Source organism: Polypterus senegalus, chromosome 2 (assembly GCF_016835505.1).
Source record: "Polypterus senegalus isolate Bchr_013 chromosome 2, ASM1683550v1, whole genome shotgun sequence".
Classification (NCBI taxonomy): domain Eukaryota; kingdom Metazoa; phylum Chordata; class Cladistia; order Polypteriformes; family Polypteridae; genus Polypterus; species Polypterus senegalus.
The window spans coordinates 163,169,530-163,189,446 of record NC_053155.1 but is presented as its reverse complement, the minus strand read 5'-3'; the positions used below and the strand labels follow the sequence as shown (position 1 = coordinate 163,189,446).

Here is a 19,917-nt window from a genome sequence, read left to right as displayed (position 1 = left end):
AAGTAGTTCATACAGAGGGCCCCCTTCCGTTGCTAAGTTTGGAATGTATTTGCCCATATAGTTTATAAGGCCTAGCGCTCTCCTCAGTTCACTTACATTATTAGGGTCTTGCAACTCACTAATTGCACGTACCTTTTCTGGGTCCGCTCTGACACCTTGAGCATCTACGATGTGACCTAGAAAACTTAACTCTGATTTCTTGAATATGCACTTCTCTTTATTTAGCTTGAGGCCTACTTTGTCCATTCTTTTCAGCACTTCTTTTAAGTGTTTGTCATGCTCTGTTTCATCCTGCCCTTACACTATCACATGATCCATGTACACGGCCACACCTTCCAGGTCTCCTAAAAGCTCATGCATTTTGCGTTGGAAAATTTCTGGGGCTATGCTGATTCCAAATGGGAGCCTTTTAAAGCAATATCGGCCCATTGGGGTGATAAATGTTGTCAAGAGGCTGCTGTCCTCACTTAAAGGAATCTGCCAAAATCCAGACGCTGCATCCAATGATGTAAAGACACTTGCTCCTGTTAATTTAGCTAGGATTTCTTCTGTTGTGGGAAGTATGTATCTGTCCCTTTTAATGTTATCATTTAGCTTGTTCAGTCCAACACAAATTCTCACTGTTCCATTGGGTTTCATGACTGGCACCATGGGAGCACACCAATCTGTGGGCTGTGTGACTCTCTTCACTACGCCTTGTTCTTCCATCCTCTGCAGTTCTGCTTTAACTTTGGACATTAGGGGCAATGGCACTCTTCTTGCAGTGTATGCTGCGTATGGCTCGCTCCCTCTCTCAGGTGGATTTTACCGGCTCTGTTTTCATGGTACTGCTTCCTTCGAAAACTGTGCTTAACTGCTCTCTTCTTTTGACTAGCCTCATCTCAGCCGCTGTCTCTCGGCTCAAGAGATTACCAACAGTTTCCCCGTCTACCACATACACTGTAATGGCATACTTTTGGTCTTTATGCTCCACTTTTGATGTAAACTGTCCTATACATTTTAGTGGTCCCCCTGGGCTGTCCAGTACTATGTTTGAGTGCTTGAGCTGTGTGCTTGACTTGAGCCTTCTAAATGTCTCTGTGTTAATAACGTTAACGTCAGCTCCTGTGTCTATCTTCAAAACTGACAGGGATTCGACCTATTATAAGTGTCACAGTCCATAAAGCTTCTTCTAGTTTATTTTTGTTATTCACTGAACCCAGGTAAAAGCTTTCTTCGCTTTCTTCTTTCACCGTCACTTGTCTCACAGTTTTTGATTTACACATTCTTGCCCAGTGCCCTTTTTTCCTGCACTTTTTACATTTAGTCCCCGCTGCTGGACATTTTCTGATGTCTAGGTGTCTTGTCTTGCCGCACCTACCACACTCTGTGTCCTCTCTTCTGTTCTCACTGCTTCTTCTATTTTTCTCTTTCATCCATGGCCTGTTAGCTGCCTTTAATGACTGCCTGGAGGTTACCTCTTGCAAGCTGCTCACTGGTTGTCCCTCTTGCTGGCTGATCTGCTTTGCAACGTCCTCGGCCTGCCGTGTCATCTGCACCGCCGTTTCCAGGGTAAGTGCTGTCATTAGCTGCATTCTCCTAGAGAGACTTTTATCTCTTATGCCTACTACGAGTCTGTCTCTTATGTGTTCATTTCGGCTCGCTCCGAATTCACAGTACTCACTCAGCTCGTACAATGCTCTGATGTAGCATTCCGCATTTTCCCCTGGCTTCTGCACTCTCTGATGGAAACATGCCCGTTCGTGTATCACATTTCTTTTCGGCATAAAGTATTCCTCAAATTTTCCAAGAACAGTCTCGTAGTCCTCCGCACTCTCTCCATCCGCGAACGCGAACGATTTGAAAATGTTTTCTGCTTCAATGCCCATAGCATATATTAATGTGCTAATCTGTACCTCTTTGTCCTCCTTACTCAGCTTTGTAGCAACCCTGTAGCGTGAGAACCTCTGTCTCCAGGACGGCCACTCTGTCGGATGACCAAAGCTGAAACTTTCTGGGAGATTAAATCTCTCTTTTCTAACACTTTTACTTCTGACACCATGTCTTGTATTTATTTACCAGGAGGCATTCATTTGTCGCTTTCTCGTTTATTAAGAATGCAGTGAAAACAGTATACAACTTCATGTGCTCCTTTGCGCACATGCCACCTAACAGTTCCGACCCAGCTTCGCTGGTTCCTGCAACTAGAAATATAACTCACTGAGGCCCCCTAACGGGTGGATGGTATAACACATTAACCAGTATACAATACCCTGACACACCCTAGTGTTCCGCATCTTCTATTCTTTCATCTTCATCTTTTCGCGATGAAGTCTGATTAAGTCTGTGTTTTTGTTGCAGTTACTTAGTACGTTTTCCTTAATTTTTCACTTAAGCTGGCACTTAAGTCTTCAATCTGCCTCAAGAATGATGTAAGACATGAAGAAGTAAGGGAAATGATGGCAAAGGTGGTAGGGAATGGGAACGGCGCCCATACGCATGTGCCACATTGCTGCGCAGCTGAGAGTTGATTCTACAATAAAATAAAATAAAAATAAAAATGAGAGCTGGTCTCAGTACGACAGGCTGGTGAAAGAAATGCGAGTGAGATAAAGTCCAAACGACTGTAGACACGATCAGATGTCTAGCCACGGGAGGTGCCGCTGTTAACTCCACGGTGGTACAACTTTGTTTGTTAACTCCCCTTTCCAATATCAAGGTAAGGATTAATCTCAAACACAATCTGAACTCTGAACGTACTTTAATTCCTGTTGCTGTGATTTTTCCGCAAGGACGCACAGCATTAATGGCTCAAGTGATAGGAGAAAAGGACAAACTATTCTCACAACGTGCAGCAAGTAAACAAAGAAACAAAAGACGTGCGAAGCCTGAACTTTCACTCGGAAATATGTAGGAAAAGTTGTACAAGTGTTTCTAATATATTGCCATTAGAGGTCGCAATTCAACCTGACAATGGACTTTCTGACAAAAACATAAAGAGGAATAACCTTGGAAATCAATCATCACCCCAAAAGCAGATAGTAAACTTTACATAGTATATATGTACCAAATTTCAGGTCAACAGTTCAAATGGTTTACGAGCTACAGGTGATTTAAAGTCCTGGACAGACAAAGAGACAGCTACGGTAGCGTATTATATAAGAAGCTGGTAAAATACAACAGTCCTAAAATGTATAATGTCCTCAGTTGACAAAAGAAAAGAGACTACTAAATATTTCATCATTAAGGTAAAGTTTTTCTATGATGTAGATTGAGAGTTTGAAGTAAGTCTACTTGATGAGTTAATTTATTTGTCATTAATGAGGAAAACAGTGATTGTGTTCTTAAAAATAGATGCTAACTTGACAACTTAGGTGGATATCCAGTTGCTAACACCGCAACCAGGCTATCTGTTCAAATGTTAGCTTATGGTAAAACTGGTTAATTTGATAAGCAAATAAGCTTGGTGTTAGACATTTGAATTATTAAACATCTTTGTTTTTTTTATTCTTTAGTTTTTAGTCAGTGTTAAAGCTACATAAATAACCCAGTGTAATTTATAAGGGGAAAAATACAATTTTGGAAAAAACAACTTTCACACAAGTGTTTATTCTTATGGGCGGCATGGTGGCGCAGTGGTAGCGCTGCTGCCTCGCAATTAAGAGACCTGGGTTTGCTTCCTGGGTCTTCCCTGCGTGGAGTTTGCATGTTCTCCCTGTGGCTGCGTGGGTTTCCTACGGGTACTCCAGTTTCCTCGCACAGTCCAAAGATATGCAGATTAGGTGGATTGGCTATTCTAAATTGTCCCGGGTGTGTGTGTCCTGCGGTGGGTTGGCGCCCTGCCCGGGATTGGTTTCTGCCTTGCGCCCTGTGTTGGCTGGGATTGGCTCCAGCAGACCCCTGTGTTCGGATTCAATGGGTTGGGAAATGGATGGATGGATGTTTAGCCTTACATGGTTTATAAAACTGTTTTCTCCGTTGCAGCCTCTTTTTTATATTCTTACTTCATGGACTGGTATAAAAAATAATTTTGAAAGTAAAGGTTTGGATAAATTGTACTGTAAAATCCATTTTTGGACAAGAAATCCCTAAAGAGCAATTTCTTTGTGTTTTATTTAGTTGATGGTGTGAATTATTGGTGTAAACAAAAATTTTTAAACATATAAATAATTTATTTTAAAAATGTGGAATGTTATACTCACTATTGTTCAGCCACTTGCAGCTCCTTTATTACATAATCTTAATCAGAGTAACTCATTATCGCATATATAATTTTGGTGCAATAAAGTCACAAATCCCTTAAGTGGGGTTAAACAATCCTCAACTAACCTACTTATACGCCTCTCCAACACAATATTGCCCCTCCGATTCAAATGCACCATATCATGGCGGAACAGGTCCTGTTGTTCCAAAAGGAGACCCAGTTCCCCATATGCCTTTATCCTTCTATCCTACATGAAGATTTAAGGCGTGCCTTAAACCTTTTAATCTCATTCTCACCTGGTTTGGCATGTGGCACAGGCTGAACTTCAGAGGTGACTACTTGTCAGTTCTGTTTTTCAACCTGGCAACTAATTCATTAAAATTGGATTGTAGAATTTTCTGTCATCATGTATGTCATTTATTTCAACATGGACAAATGGATCCACTCCCGCATCCAACCAAGAGCCTATCCATTCTTACAGGTAGGTCTCCCACCTGTGCACCTGGAAAGCAACACACTGTGCTTAACTCTCTGTCTGTGGAGCAAACCTGCACAACAACGCCTCTAACATTGAATCCCTCACTATCACAAAACTCTCTCTTTATGGAGACTGGTTTTGAGGAGGCCCATTGGAGCTAATTATGACTGCCTACCACCTTAGAGCTTTCAGAGACACCACCCAGCTCTTCAAGGACCTGAAAATGTTTTGATACATCCAATTCTGGAGCTGATGCCCCTTGACATTGTATGCCCTTTGCCTTGTGCAAATTTTACTGTGACCCACCTGTATTTACCTGTTTGGTCTCTCTCAAACCACCTTAGGGGTGCACACTGTCTCCCTAAAGGACACCTGGGCCATGTCCACTAATTCTCTACGACAATGCAGGCCAGCCAACTCATCCAGTTCTATGATCTTAAGCTTGTTGTGCTGGATCAGCTGGCATTTCAAGGAGAACTGATTCCTTCAAGTCATCCACCATTTTTAAAATTTGGCTTTGGATTACTAAACTACTACAGTCTTTTTATTAAATATAAATGATTTAGCTTAAATTATAAAATATAATAAATTAATATACTGAAGAAATATTTCAATTATTTAACACCTTCTATCCCCTTAAGGTCATGTGTACTCTCTCCCTCGACTACCTGCATTATTTTTTTTTTTTTTACTTTTCTTTGTCTGTTTTCTTAACTTTAAAACCCTTTTGTTACTTCTTACTTTGAGGTTCTCTGCTTACACAATTTGTATTCCTTCCTATCAATGAACCTTTACACTGTTGGCCTCTTAATTGCATTAACTTTTCTGACTGCTAAGAACTCTTCTGTCAAGTAAAACTTTTTACACACTACTTTCTTCTTACTAAGAAAACTGGCTTATTGATTATCAGCTGCTAGTCATTTAGTCATTCATTTTTCTATTTCTACTGCCACCAAACCTCTCTCTTAACTGCTTTAAACTTTTCAGCCACCTACTTGTAATTAAATACATGCTTTCTCAATTAACTTCCATCCATTATCCAACTCGCTATATCCTAACTACAGGCCAATCCCAGCAAACACAGGGCGCAAGGCAGAAAACAAACCCCAGGCAGGGCGCTCACATACACCCACACACCAAGCACAATTTAAAATCGCCAATGCACCTAACCTGCATGTCTTTGGACTGTGGGAGGAAACCCACGCAGACACAGGGAGAACATGAAAACTCCACACAGGGAGGACCCGGGAAGCAAACCCGGGTCTCCTAACTGTGAGGCAGCAGCGCTACCCACTGCGCCACCATGCCGCCCCTTCTTAATGAACTTGCTTGTTAAAATTGAGAACTCTCAATTGTTTCTTTTATTCCTTAACCCACATTCGACAAGTAAACAGCTAGCTTAGTGATCTCAAACTCAGTTCCTGGAAGGCCACCATTTTTGCTCCAGACCAAGGTTATTATAGTTTATAAAAACTAAGATCAAAACTGAAACTATTATAAAAAAACATTTTCGTAAACTGAAATAAAATAATTAACAAAACCGAAAATGAAAAACTAAAACTAAACAAAACTATTAACAAAACACTAACTGAAATAAAATAATAATTTACAGTTTTTGTTTTTGAATGAATATTCTTGCTGTTAGTTTTTTACCCTTATAACATTTAACTCTAAAACTGAACGTCATCCACCATGAGCCGCCCGCATATATTCATCCAGTGAAGGAGGGTGGCTGTTCACACGGCATTTGCGGTGACAGAGCAAGCTGAATACGTGGGTAAAGTGTGTGGAATAGAAAGCAATTTACGTACCGCCGTTCTTTGCACTTGTTGTATATCAAGATGTAATTCAAAAGCCTGAAACTGGAATGTGGTGGTCAACAAAAACTTTACCGTATGGACAGAAAAATCATGAGTGAGTAAAGTTGCAGTTTATTTCTTAAGTGCCTGCTTTTTGTTGACAGTAATTCACCTGCCACTTCGCATATGAAGTACACTATAGAGAAAATATAGTTATGAAAAAAATTCGACCTCGAGATTATGATGACTCTTGACGTTTTAGACCTTCCCAAGTCCGAAATACAGTATTTTGGAATTATGTCTGTGTGTAGATAGATGGATGAAATTTGGCATGTGGTCGTTACACCAAAATTGTAGATATGTATTAACTTTTGGGCCAAATCCATTAACCAGAAGTTGTACTTTACCTGAACACATACTCATTTTTTTTTATTCATACAGCTGCAGAGACCAATTTAATCAACTTTACTTTTATAATAATTGTTCAATATATTATTAATTTGATTTAATTTGTTGTTGAGGGTTCTTTAATGTACATCATTTAAAAATATAATAATTGTCTTGCAACTTACTCCGCAAATTTCCACCCCCATATCTGAGTGCACGAGAAAGTCGAGGGGAGACCATTCCCGATTTTTGAAAATAAAACGGCACTGATCAAGAGATTGTTGCTGACCAGTCAGTTTTGCTTTAAAAACGTCATTTAACAATGAAGAGATAAAAACCTTGCTCCAGACAGTTTCTAAAATGGAAGCCAGTTATTGCTGCTAATGAACCTCATTCTTTAATTCTATGCTCTCATTCTGCCCATTGAAGAATTTCCAAAACTGTTAATTTTTTTCTGAGAGCACCATCTAAATATTTTTGCACCAGAGTAAATCAATATTCTTAGAACTTCGCTTTTTTTCTTTTTTCTTGTTCTATTGAAACATATTGTATGATGAACCATAAGAGCAAATGAGACCAAATTATCAAGTCATCATTTCAATCAGTTTTCATCATTTTATTGTTTGGCTATTAGTTAAGGGGAGATCAAATAATTATGGATTCTGTAGCTTAAAAAATGAGTCATATGAAATTAAGGCAAGATTTGGTTAATTAGACAGCAGAGTCAATGGAGGCTCTGATTGGGGCACTCAAGAGACTGAGTGAGGAGTCTGAGTGTCTGGGCTTGTAAGTGTCCTGGATAAATACCAAGATCCAGGCCTTTAATGACCTCTTGGGCACAGCCATCAGCAGTGCACCTGTTTGCGGAGAGAGTGTCAACCTTGTTGAGAGGTTTACTTACCTTGGCAGTGACATTCATGTTTCTGGTGACTCTTCCTATGAAGTCATTGGACGGATTGGGAGAGCATGGGGGGTCATGAGGTCGCTGGAAAGGGGTGTGTGGCACTCCCGATATCTATACAAAAGGACGAAGGTCCAAGTCTTTAGAGTCCTGGGGCCTCATGTATAAACGGTGCCTACGCACAGAAATGTTGCGTAAGAACTTTTCCATGTTCAAATCGCGATGTATAAAACCTACACTTGGCGTAAAGCCACGCACTTTTCCACGGTACCTCATGCCTTGTCGTACGCAAGTTCTCCGCCGGTTTTGCAAACTGGCGGCACCCAGCGTCAAAGCAATGGTACTGTTCTTGTGTGATTACTCATTATTTTCATGACGCGGCTTTATAAATACACAGATACTAACCGCATATTGTTTATTAGTGTAATGCATCTGATTGTAATTAACTCGTAACAATATAATGGTCCAGGGAACAGCCATAGTATTCCAAATACCATAACTGCTTTAGCGTTGTTACTCTCACTTCTCCTTCTTCTTCTTCTTCTTCTTCTTTCAGCTCCTCCCGTTAGGAGTTGCCAGAGCGGATCATCTTTTTCCATGTTACTCTCACTGCACGACTCTGAGTATTTATATCACTGTATCTGAGTGTGAATCACAGCAGCAGCTGATCGGAAAGAGAATTATCGGTATACAGCTTTAAGGACACGCTGTCTCAGCCACTGCAAAACGTTTTAAAGCCTTTCCTGTACAGACCTCGCGGTTCAGAAACAGTTTAATCCCAAGAACTTTAAATGCACTCAATCAATTGCTCCTTGTAGAACGGTTTGTACTTATACAGTAAGTACAATCACCCCACTGTAAACTTGCACTACAGTTATAATATCTCACAACCTGGGCCACTTTATAAAGCGCGTATTTACATATGATGACGATATCATTTTTAAGGTGAAATGCAGCAAAATATGTTTGTTAAATTATACACATAAAACTTTAACTTCATTTAAATAATCTATATTCTTCACTGGGAGTGTCGTGAAGGATAGACTAATTAAACATGTACTACGAAGATATTTCAATGTTCTTTAAACGTTTTGAAGAATCGGCGCTAAGCTTACAGATGGCTTAACGTCTATTACAGAGCTGATTGTATGGCGATCGGTTACTTGGGGAAAGAAAAGCAAGGACTCTTGTGGCGGCCACGCCAATATATATTGAATATAAAACAGAAAGAGAAAATAACAACACAGCTAAAAACGCAGCGACAAATTTCGACAAAAGCTAAATGCTTGTCATGAGCACGAGGCTGCTGTGCAGTGTCCGCAACGGACGTGGCCATCCACCGTGATAAGCTACCTTACTGACATTGGCGGCGAAGGAGCCACCGATTCTTCCTCTGCCCAGTGCCACCACAAGCTTAGAGCGCCCCTGAGTACTGCTGCAATAAATTATTTCATCGAAGTGAAACACATGTTTAATAATGTGCTTTAACTCCTATCATCATGAAAATGACATCACGTATACATCTCAGTATTTTAGTTATTCAGAGAGCTGTAATATCACGAATGTAATGGACTCTGTGTCCAGTTGGAGGAAGAGAGCCAGTTTAAGAAGCAAGTAGTGATTCACACACATAGAGCACATACGAGTAGAAGATCAAATAAAAAACAAAGCATTTAACGTGCTACTTTAATTACGATGTGATTTGAGAAACTGGTTAATTAAACGATTTTAAGATGAAGTTTATAATGTTCTACTAAAAGACAAACTACGAGATTAAAGTGGAAATGTTGAGATTGAAGTTGACATTTCGTGCTTTTTCCCCACCGTGTGCCTTTTTTCTCTGTACCCTAATAAACTTTCATATGACACTCAGACAGTGGGCTTACAACCCTTCTTTTCACGGCAACTTTGATATGTGACTTCTTTTTTATTTCCAGCACTGTGCGATTTTGTAAATGTGAGCTTTCAAGTTTCTCCAACACGCTATGTCACTCGATCAACTTCATTTTGTTGATTATACCACGGTTTATTTGAACAAATAGTATGTTTTTCCTTTGCCTCCACTTGGTATTCGCTGAAATTCTTATATTTTCCCCGTGCTTTTCCCATTGTCTTTTCACAGAAGGCTGCGCTTAAGGGCGATTTATATTTATTTATAAATAAATAAATTAATTATGATTTATAATTTGCATATTCAAATAGGCGTAATTCTGGGAGGATTTGGGGCGTTACATAATGCGCGTGCACGAGCGATAGTTTTCACGCTGATCGGGATTTATGTAACGGAAGAATGTGGAAGTTGGAGTACGCACAGATTCCTGCATCTGGATTTTTCTGTGCGTAAACACATTTCGGCTTTTGTGCTTACGCCATGTTATAGTGCGAGTTCTACGCACGGCATTATACATGAGGCCCCTGGTGCTTCCTGTCTTGCTATATGGTTGTGAGACATGGATGCTATCCAGTGACCTGAGACGAAGACTGGACTCCTTTGGTACTGTGTCTCTCCAGAAAATCCTTGGGTGCCGTTGGTTTGACTTTGCGTCAAATGAGCGGTTGCTCATAGAGTCCTGAATGAAGGACATTACCTGCATTGTGTCGGAGCATCAGTTACGGCACTACTGCCATGTGGTGCATTTCCTCGAGGGTGATTTGGCTCATAAGATCCTCATTGTTGGAGACCCGAGTGGCTGGACCAGGCCAAGGGGTCGCCCACGTAACACCTGGCTGTGGCAGATAGAGGGTCATTTCTGGACAGTGGGACTGGACCGCGTGTCTGCCTGGGGGGTTGCCAACCAGGATCCCAAGTTGTTTCGTCATGTAGTGGGTGCGGCAACGCACTGTATCAGTGCATGCTCCCCGACTTCACTTGACTTGTTTTGGTACTGATTAAGAAAGAGGTTGCATTGAAAAGAGTTTTTCACCCCTGGGGTAGACAAATGCAAATAAATAAATAAACAAATAACCCACTGAATAGTGGGCATTCATATATAGAGTGCACATCCCATTCTAATATGTGGGGTGCATTCTGGAGAAGATACTTTATATTGAGAACATACTGTACTTCCAGTACATCTCTAAAGAGTTTTGAACATTCTTCCTACCACCATTTGAGGTGTTGCCAAACTTGTGCCTCCTACTTCAAAGTCAAAATCATTACTAAATTACAAAATTGGGGGTTGGATGGGATGCTTTAAGCACTGGTGAGCGATTCGGTTTCCTGTAGTCCTGAATTCTGTCTTCTGGTTAAAGGGTCAGGCAATCCCCAAGTAAGCTGTACATTATAATGGACTGCATAGAGGATTGTCTTGTATAAAAAATTTTTCTGTTGGCAGTCAAACCAGTAGTTTATTTCATTTGCATGGTGGCTTGGTCTGCAGATTACAACAGGTAAAATACAGTGTGCCAAAAATAAATAAAAGACAGCATGATTTGATCTACCACTAAGATTTCAACACAGCATTGGAGTGGGATCATATAAAGTTTTGCTTAAAGTTAAAGTTTATACTAGAATATATAGTATGTTACCCAGTTGCACCATTAAACATACAAATTAAGTTGTTCTTGATGTCTTTAAAACTGCTGAAGGATAAGTAGTGTCAGACAAGACAGTCTTTTATATTTAAATACACTATAGAGATTGATGTCCTCTGCCTACTTAACTAATTTTTATGATATAATATATAAAGTTACCACAGTACATTTTAAAGAAACATAATGTTGCAACATTGCATAAGTTTAATAGTTTCCTCTCAAATTCTGTAATGTTCTTAGAAACTAATCAATTTAAATGAGATAATACAATGACAAATTTAGGTTATACCATAAAATAATGTTGCTTAGAAGCATTCCTGACAAACATATGCTGGAAACTGTTGCATGAAAGTGACATTGTGTGAAACAGCATACTGTAGGTCAAATGTTGCAAAGTGTGAACCTGTCTTTTTGCCCCGCCTGAAGTAAATTTTGGATTTTCTTCCTTCATTGCATTGCTCACTCTGGCATATGAAATGACTCATGGCAGAACATCTAATGAATTCAGACTAGGGAAGCAAATTTTCAAATTTAGATAGTGTTCTATGTAGTATTACAATGGAAACTTTTATTGATACTGTGGTCTCATTTGCAAACAGCTTTATTATTTTTAATTTCTTTTACATCCTTCTTCTAGTTCATATTTAAAAGAGCACTTTATAATTCACAAGAATCTCAATATTAGAATCAGAACACTTCTTAGATTTTTAGTTCTACAAATGCGACATGCAGTAATGATTGTTCCAGTGTGTTGTGTTGAGTGGAGAGAAACATTATATGAATCCATTTAGATGGCCCAGCTGTCTGACCCACTGCCATAATTAAAACCAGCATGAGGCGCAAGATCATTTCCAGTAGCTATTTTTTAAACGTCTGTCACATTTCATGTGTGATTTAGTAGTATTTAGGGTTGGCGGGGGGCATATCTCTCTGGGCAATAAGAGTAGCTAAAAAAAATAATCAGTCTAGAGTCTGCTCTCTGTGGACATCAGTGTTTGACTCACAGTAGTAAACGAAAGCAGCCAAAAATATAGAGAACCATCATATCTGAACAACTTCTTTCAGTTCTTTCCCCCAAGAGGACATACTGTACACAACTCTACAATCCATAGCAAACCAAGATTTATTCCCATTTTGCTCAAGCAATTTCTTAAGTGTGGCACATCAAAAACATCTCTTAAAAGCTGGAACAGTTAAAAACTACAAAGTACTTGATGTGGTGACTAACTTGGTGTAGTTACAATTTAAGTACTGACTATTAATTATTATTAGATTATAGACTGTTCTCTTTTCTTTTATTTTGTTAAGACCATTTTAAATCTGCATGCTGAGTTTCTTGTTAAGGTCACAGTTTACAAAACAAATACAGGAGAACTTTATTGTTTATTGAGTGATTTTTCCAATGTTCCAGATTAACCTAATATGAACAGAGTTATGATATTTAAGAAAACCAGAAGTACTCAGAGAAAAATCCATACAGACAATTGAGAACACACAAACTCTATACAGGCAGTGACAGAGCCATACTTCAAACTTCACTCTGTATGTGTATACTGATTTGCTGACATTGTATTTACGCTGAATTATCGCTTTTGTCTACCCTAAATGCAGTTTGTCTGTTATGATACTCAAAGTACATATCCTTTGAGACTACCAGAGCAAAAAATGTCACCCCCTTGAACAAATTCTCTAGATTATACGAGGCACTCAAAACATGATCTGAGAAAAAGAACAATAATCTCTCCATCACAACAATAAAAATGTTTACATTAATGAAGGATTTTATTTAAGGCGTGCACAGTTTCTTTGAAAGACACCAGGTGCCATGTGGATTTTTTTTACCCTCAAATATGACATCATTTCCAGTTTCTCCAAAGCTATAAATCATATAAACAGCCTAACTCAAATTAAGAATTATCTACAACACAGTACACATCATTCTTTAAACCTACTGCATATTGTGGAAGCTGAAATAGTGTAGCTGTTCTTTATTTAGTGTCATTAACCATTGTATTGCACATTATGAGTACTGAGTTAATTGGGCATGCTCCAAAAATGCTTCCAGTCTAAAACAGCTTGGACGAAAAGTTCTCATACTGTAAGCAAAAAAGTTGTCAGTTATTAAGATTCATTTTTATTAAACTTTTATATTTTTCTGAAAGATTAGAGCCATTTTCAAAATTAGGATAGGGAGAGGTAGCAATGCCGATAAAATATGTACATAGTATACTCTAATAGAAAAGTTGGTGAATGCAGAAGTCTTCACCCATATTTGAACAGGTATAAAAAAGGCAGAAGAGCAACAGGGTGAATATACAAAAGAGCAGAAGTACTGTAAGTATGTCAAACATAAAAATGAAAAAGACTAAGAAAAACATAACTTCTATAAAGTTAACAAGCCTGTGATTATAAGTTTCCAAATAAACTAATGCAGCTTCTTGTTGGTCCTCACAAAGTTCTATCCCTTATCTGCCCACTAATTCCTACTCACACAAAAGGTTTATCCTGCAATGCATTCCTGCTTTCTGCACTAAAAGGTACATTAATTCATTACATGAATTGCACACATACACTAAGTGGATTCTTTAAACAGCAGGAAAATAATACTGCAAGCAGTAATTACTATCATGCCTCTGCCTCCACAAGCTGCTATCCACATATACTGTAATACCTGTAATAATTAATTTCAAAAGTTAATTAGAAAAATGAGATGTCACTGTATCACATACACAATTATGATATATTTTTCTTCTTTTCTGACTTCATACGCTGTTATAGTGAACGTTTGGGTTAGAATATTGATGATAATTTATTTATTTACTTTTTAAGAGCAATTATTTAAGAGGTTCATATATGCTGTAACTGCTTGCTTCCAACCACATGAATAAAATCTAACTGCCTGAGTCCACTCACAGCTCTTAAGTTTATCACAGGATTTGTGCTCGAATTCAGACCTCTAGCTCAAGACATTGGGTCAGTGAGGCAATAACACCAACTGCTCGGATAAAATATGTGTACATATTTGAGTGCATATTTTTTGTGCAAACATTTCACAACAGAAGGTTAAAAATAAAAGAATGTAAACAAATAGACAGTACAGTGCTTGTAATTATCAGATATTTTCTGGTTCTTCACATTGAAAAGGACTCAAAGAAAGGTTTATTCAGGTGAACATCCATCCAATGACGTAGGGTGCAGGGGTGACTAAGACAAATAGAAGCCAGCATGGTTATGTCATATGGAGAGTAGAACAGTGGGATTGTGGGCAAAAACAGGAACACGTGCTGCTGTACCTATTTGGACAGCATTCATTTGGTAAATAGCTGGTTTTGGATGGCAGAAACATTCCAATGCATTAGGTTTTTAGTCAGATCCTATAAGCCATATTAACAATAATCAGTATATGGTAAATTGAAAAATTAAGCAGGAAACTGGAAAAAATAATTAAATGATTAAACTTGACATGAATGCCATGCAAAACAACAGAAAAGGTGAAGTAAGTAGCTAAACTGGCCTCATCAAAACAATAAACATCATTTAAGTTACTGAGGAAGCAGGTAGGAAGTGACACAAACAATTCAGATTTATGGAAGTAAAAATCATAGTGTTACACAGGAAGCAGGAACAGTCATTTTAATCATTTAGCTCTAAGGTTATATTTGTTCCTTATTTGAAGGCTTATAAAGTCTCCATTCTTCCAGATGGTATAAGAATTTCAACAGTTTTTGGGGATGTGGGAGAAAAAGCAGGGCACCTGGAAAAGGTCCACTCAGACATGGGTAGACAGGGCAAACTCCAGACAGACAGTGTCAGTACTGTGGAGTGAGGTAGTGTACCTTGGATGTGTTTATAAAAGAATGGAGAGTCTGTTTGGTTGCTCAACTGTGTGAACTACTGTTAGGATTAAAACAACAGGCACAACTTCACACGAAACTCTAGATGATTGCCAGCAGCTATTTTTGAACATCTGTCACATTTCCTGGGGGATTTGGCGACAGAGGGGTTTGCTCCAAAGATCAGTATCACTAAAATTACAGTATACTTTATGTGGTATTTGGGCTGGCTTCTGGAGAGCTGCACATTCTACAGGATTTGCTGTATTGGTCTGATAATGACTAACAACTGCTGAGAGAGCTTGGTAATTCCTTGGTCAAATATCAAAAGCAAACTGTTAGTAAAGGAACATGACCAGGTGTTCCAAGTTATTTAGGACCATAAAAGACATTTGCCATAAACATATGCCAAATGCTATTAAATAATTCAATTAGGCTATATGAACTCAAAATTAACAGTATGTTAATAAATAGAAAAGGTTATTTTAAATTGCAGGAAAATCATGAACATAAAGCAGACATAAATTGTTTCTTACTGAACATTTAATGTATGTATTTTCTACACATGGATACAATGAGTAAAATAAGTTGGCATTAGGAGACCAATATCCTTTATTAAAGAACCGAAATAATACTTTCTGTAACATCTCAAGGTGTTTATAATGTCTGTGTGCTAATAATTTACTGAAGTTCAGTTCAATTCTTTTTTAGTTATTCTTGTATAGGCATCACTAAAAACACCAATAGATCTTATATCTCCATATATATAAATTCCAACATCTGTCTATCTGTATTTCTGTCTGCTTTTCATGAGAGGACTATTTAACGGATTTAGATTAGGTTTTTTTTCTATAATTTGCTTGAACATTCCTGTTGATCTTGCAACTACTCATCACACTAAGTATCATTGTTTCGGTTGCGGCACAGATTAATTTGTGTGAATCTGAGAGACAGACTGCGTGCTTAGGGGAGGGGGAGGCGGGACCTCAGGAGTAGGGAGCCAGGTGGGGGCCATCATCATTCATGCGCCAGACTCCATTTGAGTCGCTCTACCTCACGTCACATTTTGGAACATACCTTACCTCCACTTAGCTAGCCATGCCTGTTTGTTCACCAGATATTATTATCTAGAGATTGTTAAAGAGTAACTTTTGACGTTGAGAGAGATCACAGCTACGTGTGTTTTAAAGGATACCTGCTCATTGGCAGAGATATTACGGCCACATGCTCTTCGCGGGGGACACTCTCCCATCAGAGCTGAACACAATCAGATACAGTGGCAATGTTCAAAATTGGAGCGTATCTGTGTTCCACTTGGCCAGAGATACCTTGCCAACTTTTGACATTTTTGTCCTTGATAGCAAAACCAAAATTATTGTATATCAAGATGCCCTTGAATACGAAAGCTATCAATATAAATTCTTCTCAATACAAATTATTACATTATTTTACATTTTTTTATAGATTTTTAAAGTTTGTCCTGTTTCTCTACTACGCAGGTGGAGCAGCAGGGGACAGCTAATATATATATATTGTAAACGTGTGGCACTTGGTGGCTCTGTTGCTAACCTTTTTCCAACAGACAGACGCAGGGCACTATATAAAATCACCATGAAGATATTTATCTTTCTTTCTTCTTCTTCTTTGTGTTGTGTCCCAAAGCACCTCCACCACTACAGCAATAAATACACACAGTAAACCACTAAATTCTCCTCCACACCTCCCAGCAAGCTCTGTCACACTCCTTCCCAACTCCGGCTTACGGGCTGGGTTCCCATTAGTCCTTTAAATAGTCTTTGACTCAGGAGTACTTTTGTCTTTTCAACCATGAGACTGGCTTGCATTTCCGGGTCTAATAAAGAACAGGGATTTTCTTCAGCCCGGAAGAACTTCGGGGCTTCCATCCTCATGACTACCTCGTACTATTGGGCTACAATGAAAGAATATGTCCCCAGGTCCTTTGACAGCTCCTCCTGGCGGCACCAACAGCATCCAGCAGGGCTGTGTGTCCGAACTCCATGTCCCTCAGGAATCCAGGGTACCACTGCACTCCAGGGAAGCTGCCAACTAGCATTTTGGGGGAAGCAACGTCGGCAAGTACCTGCCTTTCCAAATCCTTCTATTCCAGGGGAGTCCCGGGCGTCTGGCCATCCATCACATTGCCCCTCCCTCAGCTGAGCACCGTAGGTTGAAGCAGCCTGCCCTGCAAGGGTTGTCCTTCTCCAGGAGGGAATCCGGCCATCCATCACATTGCCCTTCCCTCAGCTAAGCACCATAGGTCAAAGTGGCCTGCCCTGCAATGGTTGTCCTTGATGCAATATATGGTATTTGCAATCTAGATACATAAGTATAGTCAATAGATATGTAATATAATATAATATAATAAAATATAAATAAATAAATAAATAAATAAATAAATAAATATAGATAATACAGAAATTACCAGTGTATGATACTAGTTGTTTAAGACATGTAAACAATGACAGGTCAGAATGTTTCACAGCAGAAGGATATCAAGAATGTCAAAATACTTAAAGGTCAGTATGAGATTTTCGGTTCTTTTTTACATGCACACTAGTCTTTGCAGGAAAGTGGTTTGCCTGTATAAAAGTTATGTTTTTGGAGGTGTTTGAAGCAGTGTGGAAGATCCCAGGGGGCAACATGGTGTTAAGGAGTCTGACAGCTTGGGGGTAAAAACTATCCTGCAGCCTGGCAGATCTGGCACTAATGCTGCAGTATCTTCTCTTGGATGACAAAAGTTTGAAAAGTCCATGTGAGGGGTATAAGGGGTCCTGCACAATGCTGCAGGCCTTGCGGACACTGAGTTTGTAAAATATGTCCTGTAATAAAGGGAGAGGCACCCTAATAATGTTCTCTACTGTCTTCACTATCCTTTGCAGGCACTTGCGGTCAGATATGTTGCAGTTGCCATACCAGACAGTGATGCAGCTGGTCAGAACAATCTCAATGGTGCCTCTGTAGAACATGGTGAGGATGGAAGGGGAAATCTTGCTCACTTCAGCCCCCTCAGGAAGTGTACTCTCTGCTGGGCTTTCTTGATTATTGATGAGGTGTTATGCATCCACGTAAGTTCCTCAGTTATGTATGTGCACACTGATGAACTTGGTACTCCTAACAGGCCCAACATTTAAACCGTTGATGCTAAGTGAGATGTGGGCAGGATGTATACGGGTTGGATCAGTTTTTCCAACTCCTGCACGTCAATATTATTATTTAAACTGACCGAAGGTGGGCTCAAGCCATCATCAGCCCTACCCTACCTACAGTTGTGAGCCGGTGAACATGCCCTTCTCAGGTGCATGTGCCGTCGGGTCTTGCAAGGGCAGCTGGGATTTGGAGTTCTGGAATTTAACTAATAGTAGACTGTGATCCGCCTGTCTCAATTTTTCAGCAGATTGTTCAGTCATGTCCCAGTCCTCCTTACCTTTCTGTATGGTGAGCGGTGCCTTGCTCGCCTCCCCCTTCCCCTTCGGAAAGTCAGAGTCCGTCATATTAGTATATCAGTATATATATATCATATCAGTATACTGCTGCTGGATTATGTGAATTTCCCCTTGGGATTAATAAAGTATCTATCTATCTATCTATCTATCTATCTATCTATCTATCTATCTATCTATCTATCTATCTATCTATCTATCTATCTATCTATCTATCTATCTATCATATCTATTATGGGAGAAGATGCAAACAGAGTGACGTGGACCTTCTCCATCCCAGAATCCCTCAGGGCAGGTCATGTGATCCTCACCAGTCAGCCACCAGCTGTAATCTTCTACGTACAGGCGCTTCTCATTGAAGCCATTTCGTCCTAAGGACCCTACATGGCTCCTTGCTGAATCGCTGGATGAGCTCCTTCTATGAGGTACAAGCACAGGACAAAGTTAACAACATTGCTAAACCTTTCGATATTCTCCCCGGCAAGCACCTCATTCTGGACGCCACCATTCGGAGCTGTTTCTTCCTGAAAACTGTATGCACTTCCCGTCTCTTCTCCAACGGCAAAAACCATGAGCGCTGTCTTTTAACCGGTGACCTCTGTCTGTTTTGCCTTTTTCTTCCCCATAACAGCTCAATATTAAGGGTGGTTTCTTTGCGGGGCTCCCTCGTATTACAGTGCTGTCTGTCGGGTTGCATCCACAGTCATTTTAAAGGTCTTCTGGCCCAAACGACAGCCAGAGTCCTGCCAACTACGCCAATGTAAATATGTGGCAGGTTGGTGGCAATGTTGCTCACCTTTTTCCAACAGACAGACGCAGGACAAGGGATAAAATCACCATTTTTATTTTTCTTTCTTCTTCTTTGTGTTGTGCCCCAAATCACCTCCTCCACCATAAATAGCAATAAATACACACAGTAAATCACTAAATTCTCCTCCACATTTCCCAGCAAGCTCTGTCACACTCCCTCCCAACTCTGGCTCGCCTGCTGGGTTCCCATCAGTCCTTTAAATATTCTTTGACCTGGAAGTGCTTTTGTCCTTCAAACCACATGAGTGGCTGGCACTTCCGGGTCTAATAAAGAACAGGGATTTTCTTCAGCCCCGAAGTACATCTGGGCTTCCATCCTCATGACTACCTCATACTATCAGGCTACAATGAAAGAATATGTCCTAAGATCCTTTGACAGCTCCTCCTGGCAGCACCCACGGCACCCAGCAGGGCTGGGTGTCTTAACTCCATGTCCCATAGTGCCCTGCTGGAATCTGGGGTACCACTGCACTCTAGGGAAGCTGCCAACTAGCATTTTGGGGGAAGCAGTGTTGGCAAGTAGCTGCCTTC

General features: G+C 39.8%; 1 protein-coding gene across 2 annotated transcripts in view; it reads left to right on the top strand.

Annotated features, from left to right (window-relative positions):
• The window catches only part of LOC120523522 (protocadherin-16-like), a 372,188-nt gene that overhangs the window by 61,376 nt on the left and 290,895 nt on the right, over nt 1-19,917 (top strand). The window contains exon 1 of one of the 2 annotated variants that reach the window (XM_039744917.1): nt 18,105-18,201. The exons of the other annotated variant lie outside the window; for it this stretch is intronic. Coding sequence (XP_039600851.1) covers nt 18,182-18,201 — 20 coding nt within the window. The 5' untranslated portion in view covers nt 18,105-18,181. Of the gene's footprint in view, nt 1-18,104; nt 18,202-19,917 lie in introns of those variants that run through there. 2 annotated transcript variants of the gene reach the window in all.